The sequence below is a fragment of the Ranitomeya imitator genome, chromosome 10 (assembly GCF_032444005.1).
Source record: "Ranitomeya imitator isolate aRanImi1 chromosome 10, aRanImi1.pri, whole genome shotgun sequence".
Classification (NCBI taxonomy): domain Eukaryota; kingdom Metazoa; phylum Chordata; class Amphibia; order Anura; family Dendrobatidae; genus Ranitomeya; species Ranitomeya imitator.
Window position 1 is genome coordinate 34,384,266 of NC_091291.1, and position 14,473 is coordinate 34,398,738.

A 14,473-nucleotide genomic window follows, 5' to 3' on the forward strand; every position below is an offset into this window, starting at 1 on the left:
TTATTTATAAAAAAAACGGAAATATGGCGAAAATTTTTAAAATTTAGCAATTTTCAAACTTTGTATTTTTATGCCCTTAAATCAGAGAGATATGTCATGAAAAATAGTTAATAAATAACATTTCCCACATGTCTACTTTACATCAGCACAATTTTGGAAACAAAATTTTTTTTTGTTAGGGAGTTATAAGGGTTCAAAGTTGACCAGCAATTTCTCATTTTTACAACACCATTTTTTTTTAGGGACCACATCACATTTGAAGTCATTTTGAGGGGTCTATATGATAGAAAATAATGAAGTGTGACACCATTCTGAAAGCTGCACCCCTCAAGATTCTCAAAACCACATTCAAGAAGTTTATTAACCCTTTACGTGCTTCACAGGAACTGAAACAATGTGGAAGGAAAAAATGAACATTTAACTTTTTTTTGCAAACATCTTAATTCAGAACCATTTTTTTTATTTTCACAAGTGTAAAAACAGAAATGTAACCATAAATTTTGTTATGCAATTTCTCCTGAATACGCCAATACCCCATATGTGGGGGTAAACCACTGTTAGGGCGCACCGCAGAACTTAGAAGTGAAGGAGCGCCGTTTGACTTTTTCAATGCAGAATTGGCTGGAATTGAGATCGGACACCATGTCACATTTAGAGAGCCCCTGATGTACCTAAACAGGGGAAACTCCCCACAAGTGACACCATTTTGGAAACTAGACCCCTTAAGGAACTTATCTAGATGTGTGGTGAGAACTTTGAATGCCCAAGTGCTTCACAGAAGTTTAGAATGCAGAGTCATGAAAATAAAAAATATTTTTTTTTTCACAAAAAAGATTTTGTAGCCCCCAAGTTTTTATTTTCACAAGGGTAACAAGAGAAATTGGACCCCAGAAGTTGTTGTCCAATTTATCCCGAGTACGCTGATGCCCCATATGTGGGGGTAACCCACTGTTTGGGCGCACGGCAGAGCTCCGAAGGGAGGGAGCACCATTTGACTTTTTGAGCGCAAAATTGGCTGTCGTGTTTGGAGACCCCCTGATGTACCTAAACAGTGGAAACCCCCCAATTCTAGCTCCAACCCTAACCCCAACACACCCCTAACCCTAATCCCAACCTGATCCATAATCCTAATCACTAACCCTAACCATAATCACAACCCTTACCCCAAAACAACCCTAATGTCAACCCTAACCATAACCCTAATCAAAACCCTAAATCCAACACACCCCTAATCCTAATCTCAACCCTAACCTCAAACCTAACCCTAATCCCAATACACCCCTAATCACAACCCTAACCTTAACCCTAATCCCAAACCTAACCCTAATCCCAAGCGTAACCCTAATGCCAACCCTAACCCTAATACCAACCCTAATCCAAACCCTAACCCTAATCCCAGCTCTAACCCTAACTTTAGCCCCAACCCTAGCCCTAACTTTAGCCCCAACCCTATCCCTAGCCCTAGGGCTACTTTCACACTTGCGTCGTTTGGCATTCCGTCGCAATCCGTCGTTTTGGACAAGAAACGGATCCTGCAAATGTGCCCGCAGGATGCGTTTTTTGCCCATAGACTTGTATTGCCGATGGATCGTGACGGATGGCCACACGTCGCGTCCGTCGTGCACTGGATCAGTTGTGTTTTGGCGGAGCGTCGGCACAAAAAAACGTTCAATGAAACGTTTTTTTGTACGTCGCATCCGCCATTTCTGACCGCGCATGCGTGGCCGTAACTCCGCCCCCTCCTCCCCAGGACATAGATTGGGCAGCGGATGTGTTGAAAAACTACAGCTGCTGCCCACGTTGTGCACAATTTTCACAACGTGCGTCGGTATGTCGGGCCGACGCATTGCGACGGCCCCGTACCGACGTAAGTGTGAAAGAAGCCTAACCCTAAATTTAGCCCCAACCCTAACCCTAAATTTAGCCCTAACCCTAGCCCTAACCCTACCCCTAACCCTACCCCTAACCTAACCCTACCCCTACCCCTAACCCTACCCCTAACCCTACCCCTAACCCTACCCCTAACCTAACCCTAACCTAACCCTTACCCTACCCCTAACCCTACCCCTAACCCTAACCCTAACCCTAACCCTACCCCTAACCCTAACCCTAACCCTACCCCTAACCCTACCCCTAACCCTAATTTTAGCCCCAACTGCTGTTCTCCTGCCGGCCGGCAGATGGAGACAGATGGCGGGCGCACTGGGCATGCGTCCGCCATGTTCTGCTGCCGGCGGCCAGGAGGAGCAGCAAGAGGATCCAGGGACCTAGGTGAGTATGCTAGGGTCCCCGAATCCCCCTATTTCTCTGTCCTCTGATGTGCGATCACATCAGAGGACAGAGAATTACACTTTACTTTTTTTTTGCGGTCGCCGGTAAACAGTTAATTACCGGCGATCGCAAAACAGGGGTCGGTAATACCGACCCCGATCGTGCTCTTTGGGGTCTCGGCTACCCCCGGCAGCCGAGACCCCAAAGATTCTCCCGGTGCCGGCCGGCGGGCGCACTGCGCATGCGCCCGCCATTTTGAAGTTGGCGGCGCCCACCGGGAGACACGAGGAGCATCGGGGGAGCTAGGTGAGTATTGGGGGGCCACCTGGGACCCCTTTTCTCTGTCCTCCAATGTGCGATCACATCGGAGGACAGAGAAATTAAAAAGAGATCGCTTTTTTTTTTTTTTTTTTTTTTTTTTTTTTTGCGATCGCCGGTAAACGGTTAATTACCGGCGATCGCAAATGCGGGGTGGGTTAAAAACCCCCCGAATCATGTTCTCTGGGGTCTCGGCTACCCTCGGCAGCCGAGACCCCGGAGAAAATCGGCCTCTGGGGGGCGCTATGGACTTTTTCCACAGCGCCGTTAATTAACGGCGCTGTGGTTTAAGTACCCTTAGCGGCCGCCGTTAAAAGGCGTATCGGCGGTCGCTAAGGGGTTAAATCAGCTTTTTGTGTTAAATTTAACTTCTTTTTTTTTAAATTGTCAATATTTTTTTTCCATATCATGATCCTTATTAAAAAATTTAAAAAAAATTGCAATTCTCACATTGACCACCGGGGCTTATTCAGACTCTAACTTCCTGTTGTTTCAGGAAACAACACGTGCACAGTGCCACATTGATCAGACCCCGACCCCAAGCATCTAATGAGCGTGTGCAAAGGTCATTGTGAAGGGAGAAGGAAGAGGGTGGGATGTGACAACAGCTATTGTGAATTATGTGTATAGAGGAGTGACCTGTCACTGTAATCCTGCCTCTGATGATAAGGAGTCTGCTGAAAACTCTTCCAGTAAGAATGAGTCAAAAAAAGACCACGCAATGCAAGTCACATGAAGAATATTTGAAGATTACATAGAAGTAACTTCCATTTTGTAAAAACTGGGTGATAACCAACATGGGCACCAGAAACCCCGTTATATCTTGTTCTTTTTTGTTACCTTCCAAGAGCCATAAAGTTGCATTTTTTTTGTAAAAATTTGACATTTCTTGTGGACTACTGAAATTTTGCATGGTCGAAATATTTTGTAAGACGTTGATTCTCTTCTGGTATCCACCTGGATACTGGAGAATTTTTGATATAGAGATATTAAAGGGTTAGTCCCAAAAAATGGAAGCTATCCCCTAAATATAAGATAGGGGCTAACTTACTGATCACTGGGTGTTTGACTGCTGGAACCTGGGAATCTGACTCTGAAGCAGAGAAAATCAGAAGCATGAAACTAATTTTCCCCATCTTCAGTAATGGGTATTGTCGGATAGAGCTTGTAAATACGAGCAATTTTGCAATTTACTGTATGTTAAAATTTTCAGCCGTTCTTGAGATATTAACACTTTTCTTTTGTTTACACGTTGTTGCCTTGGAGACAGACCACTGCTGCTAGACAGCAGAACATTCACAGTGCTTCCTTTTTCTTTTCTGTTGAGCTTGTAAGCACTGTTTTGAAGCCAGCCAGGATCTCCGGAGCGCGCTGTTTCCTCCTAATTCCAAGCCAGCTTCATCGTAGTGCTTACAAGGCAAACAGAAATGGTGGTCGGTTTCCTAGGCAACAACAACAAACAACAAAAGAAAAGTGTTAATTTCTCAAGAACGGAGAGAAATTTTAACAAGCAGTAAATTGCAGAAGTGTTTGTTTTTACAAGCCCTATCTGAAAAATACCCATCTACGAAGATGGGGAAAACCCTTCAAATATCGAGACCACGCCCATTTCATTTTGACCACACCCATTTTACCACTTAATTTTAATTTTTGGCTTGTGCTGCAATTTTGTGCAAATTTGAAGCAAGACGGTTTTTAATTTATGCGAAAAACTGATGCACATGCTCTGGCCAAAGTTTATCCCCATTTGCTCTAATCGTTCTTCAATGCAGCTACTAACAGGATGTATTATACCTAAAGGAAAAAAAATCATGAAAGTATTTTTTTTTATCTTCCTGTGAATTACTTGTCATAAATCTAACTGGACAAATATATAAATTAAATCACAGATGGATGGATGTGAATTATCTGCTAACTTTAGGTTTGCAGCTGAACTCTTAAATAAAGTGCCCTCTGCAGGACAAATGCGGTATTACTTCTTGCCTAATAAAAGGAATGCTCGAATGTCTAAATACATGGGTGTCCCGAATCTTCCACAATAGGATCTGCTCGTTACAGCTTCTCTGGGGTCAGGAAAATAAAGCCATATTTATCGCATCCAAATACCCTAATCGGGTGACAAATTACAACTCTGGGAATTATAAGGCTTTTTTTAACCCCTTCCTAGCCCATTTGATTTTGCCATTTTGCTGGATTCACGCTAATCGAATTGCAGGAAAAAGAAAATTTGGAAAATGCAAATGTTTGGGTAATTTGCGCCCATTCATTAATTTTATTTATGTGGTTCTAACATATTCCATAGCACTGTACAAAGACCGTCATCGTTCACATCGGTTCATGCCCCAATCTGAATTCCAAAATTAACCCGATCAGTGCATTTTTTAGAATAAAAACTTAAATCGTATAACCCAGAGGAAATCCACAAACACATAAATATCCTATAAACTCCATGACGTGAAGCTGGGTGACATCACCCCATATGATCATGGCGGCCATTCACCACCACGCGATGTGATATCAGCATCAACATTAATCCGCCCCGTCTGGCTTAGATTGCATAGACTCCATGTTCTCGTGTTTAAATTACTGGCGAAAGTTACTATTTTTTTTTTTATTATTTGATTTTTCCTTTTATTTAATTTTTTAAAAAAAATTTATTTTATTTTTATATATTTAATTTTCATTTTTTTACATTTTATTTTTTTATTTTTTATTAATTATATTTTTTATAATATTATTTTTTTTAATTAAGTTATTTTTCTTACTGTTTATTTTTATTTATTTTATTTTTTTCTTTCATTTTTATTTTTTTATTATTTTTTTTATAATAATTATTTTTTCAAAATTTTAAGTTATTTTTTTTACTGTTGTTTATTTTTATTTGTTTTCTTTTCTTTTTTTCTTTCATTTTCATTTTATTACATTTGATTTATTTTTATTAATCATATTTTTTATAATATTAATTATATTTTTTTTCATTTTAAGTTATCTTTTTATTTTTTATTGTTATTATTTATTTTATTTTATTTTTTTTCTTTCATTTTCATTTTTTTACTTTTAAGTTTTTTTTTATTTTATTTTTCATTTTTATTTTATTTTCTTTTAATACACATTTTTAGCGTCTTTATTTAGTCCTATTTTTGCATTCTGTATTATACATAGATCACCTGCGCAGCAACAACCACAAGATTAAAGAACCCGCTTTAAATGCCTTTTTTTTTAAATTAATAAAAAAAATAATATATGCTAAAAAAAAAAAAAAAAGTTTAAAAAAAAAAAAATAAAAAAAAAAAAAATATATAATAAGTATAAAAAATAACAATAAACAATCCAAATAAAAGAATGGATTTACAAACAAGCAGCTCAGGGACTGGGACAGCTCCAGCCCATATGGCCTTGTGTTTCCCCCCCTGAGAAAGCTGCTCCCTGGGATTGGCAGATCAGGGGGCGTGGCTACTGCCAGGGGCGGGGACATTAGAACGCTGGGAGTATATGAAGCTGCAGTTTAAATGGACAAACTCAGAAAGTTTAAAGGGACAGAACCTCTTCTATTTCTATCAGCAGGATCAGCTGCAGAGAGAGGGCTCAGCATGGAGAGCAGACTGCTGTGCTGGGAGGCAGAGAAGGAGCTGAGAGCTCAGGCTGATCCTGTCCTGCTCCATGGCCAAGTGCTGGAGAGGCTGCTGACAGCTCAGGACAGATACCTGGCCTCCCCCACATACTTCCAGTGTGTACAGAAGGAGATCTACCCACACATGAGGAAGATGCTGACCAGCTGGATGCTGGAGGTAAGTCACCTGACTGCGCTGGCACACACGGGGTTAAGTGTGGCAGTCCTTAACCCCTTCGGTGTAGTTTGATTTTCATGGCATGACACCCTATATTCCATCTGACAGTGATAGCCCTGCACCCTATGAGATTATTCATCTCATCTGCAAGCACTCCAGATGTTCCAGAACTACTACAACTCCCAGCCGGCGGATGTCACAGAATGCTTGGAGTTGTAGTTTTGTAATGGCTAAAGAAATAATAATTATTAATATAAATAATAATAATAAAATACAATTAATATAATTATTATTAATAATAATTTTAAGATCGCCAGCAATTTTTTAATGATATTTTTAGGACTGCTCCGATGGCTGGAGTAACCCATTGTTGCTACGGTCCATTTTGCAGTAATTTTTTTATTTTTAGAATTTTTCAAAAATTGCTGCAAAAACTGTATCTCAGTCTTCACGCTTCAGATATTCCTGACAGTTTTTAATCTCCATGTATTCACCGAGAAATACATGACAAAGCAAGAATGTAAGTGAACAATATTTCTCATAATGCAACTGATTTTTTTTTTTCATAGGGAAACAAATTGGCTTCTATCTCCTCCTGGGCAGATAGTTTTCATTTAAAGCTTCTTTGAGACCTTTTTAGTGTGGTGTGGGGTTTTTTTTTGTTGTTGTTTTTTTTTTGTGAATAAGTGTAAAAAATTGAGTGTTTTTTATTTTCATCAGTACACTTCTAAAAAAAAAAAAAAAAAAAAAAAAAAAAACTTCCAATTTTCATCAACTTTAGGTTTGTGTCCATTTTTCTTCCCAAATGGAAAAAAATGTCCAAGCTTCTCTTACTCATTAAAAATTAAAAAAAAAAAAAAAAAAAAAAATGGAAAGCACTCGGGTGACATCCATGTGTTGTCCACATAACAAATAAATAAAAATAAATTTTATATATATATATATATATATATATATATATATATATATATATATATATTAATATTTCTATATACGGTATATTATATCATTTGATATAAATATAATTATACATAAAACATAATAAATAAAATGTTATTTAATTAATTTAATATATATATAATAATAAAAAATATGTAATTTTTTTTTAATAAGTATAATAGAAATATTATTATAAAATATATATATATATTTTTTTTCTTTTTAAGAGAGTAAGAGGAGCTTGAAAATTTATTTATTTATTTATTTTTTGCATATGGGAATAAAAATAGGCGCACAAAGCAAAACTTGATGAAAATTGGAAGAACTTTTTTTTTTGCATGAGGCCAAACCCCCTTCATTAATTAATGGCATATATCAGGGGTGCAGATTCAGCATCTAGGACCTCGCCTTTTGCAGGTATGTGAAGACCAGCAATGTGGAGAAGAGGTGTTCCCCTTGGCCGTTAACTGCCTGGACAGGTTCTTGTCTTTGGTGCCCGTAGAGAAGAGGCGACTTCAGCTGGTGGGCGCCACTTGCCTTCTTCTCGCCTCCAAACTGAAGGAATCCAAACCAATAGCCATTGTGAACCTCTGCATGTATTCTGACTACTCCTTCACCGATGGTGAAATGCGGGTAGGTACCTGGTGGTCTACACACTCGCCATTCGACACTTTTTTTTTTTTAAAGTGGTTTTCCAATTCAATTTGTACATTACTCACTCTCCCCCGGTCCAGCATTGAGCCTCTGCATGTTTTTGCCATGAATTAGCGGAGCTGAGGCACCACACCCCTTCTGCTCCCCTGTCCCACCCCAGCTCCACCCATTTGGGCAAAATCATCATGAAAATGCCAAAAGTTGCAAAAATCCTATATTTGGGCCTGAATTCTCTGCCCTTAGGGATCAGCAGTTAAACATTCTTGACCACAAATCCTGGTCTAACGCTTCTTGCCTTCACATTGCCACGTGAGCCTTTATAGTTTTTCGACCACTTGCCAATTATTGTGCATCTTTCCTGTTAATTACAATATGAAATTTATATTTTGCCTATCAATACCTGAAAAGCAACTAGGAGACCTCAGCAGCACCGCTGTTCTTCCATGAGCTGACTAACCCTTTTATGAAGGACCCGTCACCATAAATATTTTTTCTACCTGGTGTAAATGCCGCTGTTCTCCTGAATCCGGCGTAGTTTTTCTTTTTTTCCTGCGCCTCTCCGTTCCAGAGATATGGCCTCCTCGTCCCTATAAAATTTTTCTAGACTTGTTAGCCAAGTGGGTGTGGTGATCAATAAGAGCCACAACCACTTGGCTACAAGACTTGATTTATAAACCGGAAACAAAAGGCTATATCTCAGGAATGGAGAGGCGCAGAAAGAAAATAAAAACTACGCCGAATTCAGGAGAACAGCGGCATTAACACCATGTTAATAATGCCATATTTTTGCAAAGTGACAAATCCTCTGTAAAGCGCCCCCTATAGGTCAGGGATTGGATTAAATTGTGATTAAATGGAGAATATCAATGTGGTGCTGCAGTTACGTCACGTGTGCAATGTTTCTTGCATTGGGTCTTACGCTCTCGTCTCCCGTGTAGGGAATGGAGCTGCTCATCTTGAATAAGTTAAAGTGGGACGTAGAAGCGGTGACGCCCCGAGACTTCCTCCCGCACTTCCTGGAGCTTCTTGGATTGTCAGCAGACAAGACGCACCTGGTCAGGAAACACGCGGAAACCTTCATCGCTCTCTGCACTACAGGTAAGTCTCTAACCTCATGGTAATTTTCTGCCACATCTGAAAAAATAAATCATTACAGGTACTCAGATTTTTTTTTTTTTTATTGTCTTCTAGACTGTAGTTTTATCGCCCTGCCTGCCTCTATAGTGGCTGCCGCCAGCGTGGCAGCTGCAGTCACAGGCCTGCGGCCTGAGAACCTGGGCATGGCGTGTTCCAGTGTAACAGCCACAAGCTACCTCGCCAGGGCCATTCGTTGCGATCCGGTAAGTTAAGTTACTAAGATGGTGGTTTCCCCATCCCCCCCCCCCCCCTCTGTCTTATGTCATTTCTTCCATTGTGGAGCACAATGCAAAAAGAGGAAGGCGGTTCAGGCGCTGATGCACACAGTCCGCACCGCTGCAGCCGCTCACTAGACTGATACTCCCGGAAGAGCGGCTGCAGCGGTGCGGACTGTGTGCATACACGCAGGAGGATTCTGCTCGCGCTAAGCATTGTATACCTTGGAAACCTTGCGGAGATATTTCAGGGTGCAAATTGTGCTTCGGGCACCGCTATGGGTGATCCAAGCATCCCAATTTGTACAATTGGTGTTTTCTGGAAATTAAGGCCTCATTCAGACTTGTGTTTTTTGTGTACAGCGATGGGGTCTTTCACATGTCCATTTATTTCTTCCTCTGACCAAGTGACCCATGGAAAATATCCAAAGGTTGGATCACAACAGGCAATGCAAGTCAATGAGTCTGTCAAAAAAAACTTTCACAGACTGTCAGATAGGAGAAATTGTTTTTTTTGTTTTTTTAACTTATTTCTGAAGACTGAGAATAGTTGATCTTATATTCTCATTCCATGTCTCCTATGACTGTGTAATTGGTTTAACTTGCGTTTTGTTTTTTTATTTGGGGGGGCGACTTCTGGAACATTAGAAAACTGGTTTTGAAAAAACGTAATTTTTTTTTTTAATAAAAAACAAAAACAAACCCTGTACATCCCAAATCTGGAGACTGTGTGTTAGTTCACAAGCAGAGTGGTTGAGGAGATGGGTGCACATTTGGCAGAAATGGACCCCATTCTTAAGTATGCGCACATAAAATAACTCTATTTCCTTCACTTTAGAATATTCTGAGAATGTGCCAAGAGCAAATTGAAGTGTCCCTGGAATCCAGTCTCCGACAAGCTGGAAACGACGGCGCGGACACCAAGGCAGTGGAGGAGATTGAGCGGGCCAGCACCCCCACAGACGTCCTGGACTTCGATCTGTAGCCATACTGGCCCATTGTGATTAATTAGTGACTCAAACCTTGTATAAACGGGCTTGGGGCGTTCAACTTTTTTTTTTCCTTGTATGTCATAGTGTTCCTACTCTAATCCAAGCGGAAATGCCGAACTTGTAAGATTGGATTTAAAAATCCCACATTTATTGCAGATTTTTCCTACTGATTTGACCTGTGCAAGTCCACAATATTTTACAGAATCCGTCATATACTTGAGATTTTCAGATATCGTCCATACACTCCCTTTTTTTTTTTTTTTATTACGTGGAAATTGACTTTGAAATCTGTGACCTGATGCAGATTTTCACCTCGGATTTTGCCCCAAGTCTCTGACTAATTCTTCGAGTAAGGAACACAGCACTTTTTCGATGTACATCCGATATTTCGTCTATAAAAGGGGCTTCTGTACGCCAAACACTACTTCCCCCGACTTCTAGACACTTCCCGATGGGGAGAACAGAACTTCTTTTTTTGTTGTTGTTGTTTTTTGCTTTTCTGACTATTTTGGTTGTTAATTTATGGTATTTAATATTTATTTGCTGTTTTCTGTATTTTATTTAATTGTGCTTTTGTTGTATTTTGCTTTATTTATTTTTTTATGTTATTATTTTGTTTTTTTGCATAAGCTGCACTAAACAGAATTCTGCAATTAGGATAAATGATTACTGGATGGCATGCTGGAAAATGAGGAGCTTTATGCCACTACAGAAATCTTATTATATACCTGTAGATGGGAGTTGTTACGACATTTCCATGGGTTTCTGCAGACTCTATTCATTATGAATGGTTGCAGAAATTTCCATGTTTCACGGTTTGAGTCTGGATTGGCCACTATGAGGTTGTCCAGGGCAGGAGACCGATGACTGATCCGTTCTTGGACCTTGAAATTGGCCTTAATGTACTTTTGCTTGACTTAGAGAGAACTCCCAATATTATTGTGGATGTCCCATACATTTTCACATTTCTCTGTCCATGTAAAACATAGCGGTTTTTTTTTTCTGTTGACATTTGAGCAGTTCCTGAGCCGGCTGTCAATCAACGTTGCTCTACATCAAAAGAGCAGAACGAAAGAAGGAACTGCTGTCACAGAAAGCAGGCGAATAGCGGGCAGGAGAGGTCCATCTTCTTGTGCAGTGAGTCTATCACCAGCACAATAGAAGCAACTATTCCTCCACCATGCACAACTGGGTGTAGGTGGTCGAACTAACGTACTGGATACTTTAATCCTGATTCATCATTGAATCTCCACCATTTTTTTTTTTTTTTTTAAGCTTTGCGACATTCAAACTATTTACACTTTTTATTTTTTCCAAGTTGTCTTTTGTGGTATAGGTTTCAGATTTTGACGTCAATGTTTTACACTGACTCATGGGGTCTAAGGGATAACGTTTCTCCTCGTGGAGAGGGACAAGCCAAGCCTGGCATGTCAGAAGGGAGTAAATAATAAATAAATAAATCTTTATTTTTATATAGCGCTAACATATTCCGCAGCGCTTTACAGTTTGCACACATTTTCATCGCTGTCCCCAATGGGGCTCACAATCTAAATTCCCTATCAGTATGTCTTTGGAATGTGGGAGGAAACCGGAGTGCCCGGAGAAAACCCACGCAAACACGGAGAGAACATACAAACTCTTTGCAGATGTTGTCCTGGGTGGGATTAGAACCCATGACTCCAGCGCAGCAAGGCTGCTGTGCTATCCACTGCGCCACCGTGCTGCCCTTCTAAGACCTGCATGCTCCTCTGGGAAATTAAATATGCAAATGTAACTTCCCAGAGCAGCAAGCATGGCTTATAAGTGTCCTACTTTTGACATGCCAGGCTTGAAATGTTATCCCTTAGACCCTAGTCCAGAGCCTCTCAAATTACATCTCCTACTTTGCGATGATGAGGGGAAGTACCCCCGACACACGTGTCTGCAAATTGAGATTCTGGTCTGGCTTTTATCTAAAGTCATATTGCCAGGCTGTTTAGAGAGTCGATATTGATTTTTAGGATCACTGCGTCCAATAGGTGGCGCTAGAGTCCTAGTTCTCATCTCCTTAGACTAACTCAAAAAAGCACAACTCTACTTTAATTCCCCCTATGAAGTCATTTTACGTGCGTCAGTTACGGTCACTATGTATATATTTTTTTGCACAATGTGCAATATTTTGCTCCAAAAATGTCCACAGAAAAAAAAAAAGAACATTTTGGACTTTGCACAAAATTCATAAATTGCATGATAACTTTGGTGCAAAAAAAAAAAAGTCAAGAAAAACCACAAGTCAAAAATTAAAATTTAACTTTACGGAAAAAAAAAAAAAAAAAAATTTGAATAGAGTCTATCAGAAAGGGGGAATCAAAGGAATGCAGAGGATGCTTTAAAAAAAGAATATATAAAAATAAACTCCTGGGTCTGGACACTTCTATGTTTTGTGACCTGTAATACAGAAATGTAATTTTAATTGCGGTAAATATATAACACAAAGTGATCAGGTATAAAAAAAATAAAAACCTACTGCAACTATCGAAAACAGCTACGACCCAAAATGATAGAAATATACATTTTGGGCTGGTAGGTTGGAATTAAAAGCAAATATACTATGAGTTTTGTAGATTGTTTAAAATAATTAAAAAAAAAAATGCTGGAGGTTTTTTTTTTTCTTAAAGTACTGCTCCTCTTTATGTGGATGAGATGATGACCTGTTGTGTATGCTTCTAAACTGTTCCATAACTTATTTATTTTCTTTTGTTTCAAGATTTTGTATTTATTTATTTCTATTTGTATTTATTTTGTGATTTTTTGTTGTTTTTTTTTTAGTTAGGAGAAACATTCAACGCCCGGTTTAATGAAAGGAAAATATTTTTTGCACTTTATAGGAGGAGGTATTTTGAATATGGTGAGATGATTTTATAAAGTAAAATACGGAGGAATTTAAGTGTTTGGTGATTTTTTTTTTTATTAAAGATTAATGTTAACCTGGGTGTTTGTTCTCCTATGTTTTATTTCATGAAAAAAAAATCCTGTAAGTATTTGATAAACCTACAAAAGGATTAAAAAAAAAAAAAAAAAAACAATAACCATCCCTGAATCTTAAAGGGAGTCTGTTGGCACAAAATGACTGTTCAAACCAAGCACGTAAAATTAATGCAATCAATGGGATCCAGTTCCCACTGGTTTAACGCATTCATTAATTTTTGGGGGACAACTTTAATAAAACATTTCAATCTATGGATTTGATCCAGTCACCTCTGTAAATGATTGTCTTTTGCTGAGGGCCACTTTTGGTCTGGGCTTCGATTAATTGGATGCAGATCTGTCATTGGGCATGAGCAACTTTTCAACCAAATGAAGACCGGAAAAAAAAAAAAAAATCCAATACACAGATTGAGTTTTCATCAGCTCTCTTCCACAGGTTTGCATTTGTTACACTCATTCACATAAGGAAAAAAAAAAGTACTGATGTATGAAAGTTAAATCTGCCTTTTTCAACTGCAAAAAAAAAAAAAAAATTTAATCTAAATCAAACAGTTAAAGCAATGCCATAATTTTTTTTTTTAATACATATCCCAGCCATGTAATGGTTTAAAGGAATCTGTCAGCAGTTTTTACTGTAAAATCTGATGTAGGGGCAGAGACCCTGATTCCAGGGACGTATCACTTGCTCTGCAGCTTGCTGTAGTTTCAATACAATCCGTGTTTTATTATCAGGAAATTATCACAGCAGGACTAGTTATCTCGTGTCAGCTGGTCCAGCCAATCTGTGTGACCGCGCCCCCCTCCACTCTGATTGGTAGTTAACCAACAGTGTACACAAAAAGCTGCCAATCGGGTGAGGGCGGGGTTTATACACAACTCAGAATTCTGACCGATACAATCCCCGTTTTCTCAGCTGTAGATGTATAAAAACTACAGCAAGCAGCCCAGTAAGTGACATAGCTGGAATCAGGGTCTCTGCCCCTACATCATCACTGCTAATTCCATAGTAAAAACCTGGTGCCAGATCCAATATACATATATATATATATATATATATATATATATATATATATATATATATAATTTTTTTTTAAATTGCAGTAGATGTTATCACCTAGCACAAAAATATCAAGATGAAAATACGTGGAGTGCTCTACATAACTAGATTCTTCTTTCCACAATTCCCCCCCCC

The 14,473-nt window shown here is 39.0% G+C and overlaps 1 protein-coding gene across 1 annotated transcript; it reads left to right on the forward strand.

The window, feature by feature from the left end:
* Nucleotides 1–6,086: 6,086 nt before the first annotated feature.
* On the forward strand, nucleotides 6,087–10,426 carry LOC138651780 (G1/S-specific cyclin-D1-like). Its single transcript, XM_069742286.1, has 5 exons — nucleotides 6,087–6,377; nucleotides 7,734–7,949; nucleotides 8,909–9,068; nucleotides 9,162–9,310; nucleotides 10,161–10,426. The coding sequence occupies exons 1-5, from the start codon at nucleotides 6,099–6,101 to the stop codon at nucleotides 10,305–10,307; spliced, it is 951 nt and encodes a 316-aa protein (XP_069598387.1). The 5' UTR covers nucleotides 6,087–6,098; the 3' UTR covers nucleotides 10,308–10,426.
* The last annotated feature ends 4,047 nt before the right edge of the window (nucleotides 10,427–14,473 follow it).

Bases quoted from the DNA above. Each gene is read 5' to 3' on its own strand.
- LOC138651780 (XM_069742286.1), top strand. From the start codon at position 6,099: ATGGACAAACTCAGAAAGTTTAAAGGGACAGAACCTCTTCTATTTCTA. The intron at 6,378-7,733 runs GTAAGTCACCTG...CGCCTTTTGCAG, and splicing joins TGACCAGCTGGATGCTGGAG to GTATGTGAAGACCAGCAATG. The intron at 9,311-10,160 runs GTAAGTTAAGTT...CCTTCACTTTAG, and splicing joins GGGCCATTCGTTGCGATCCG to AATATTCTGAGAATGTGCCA.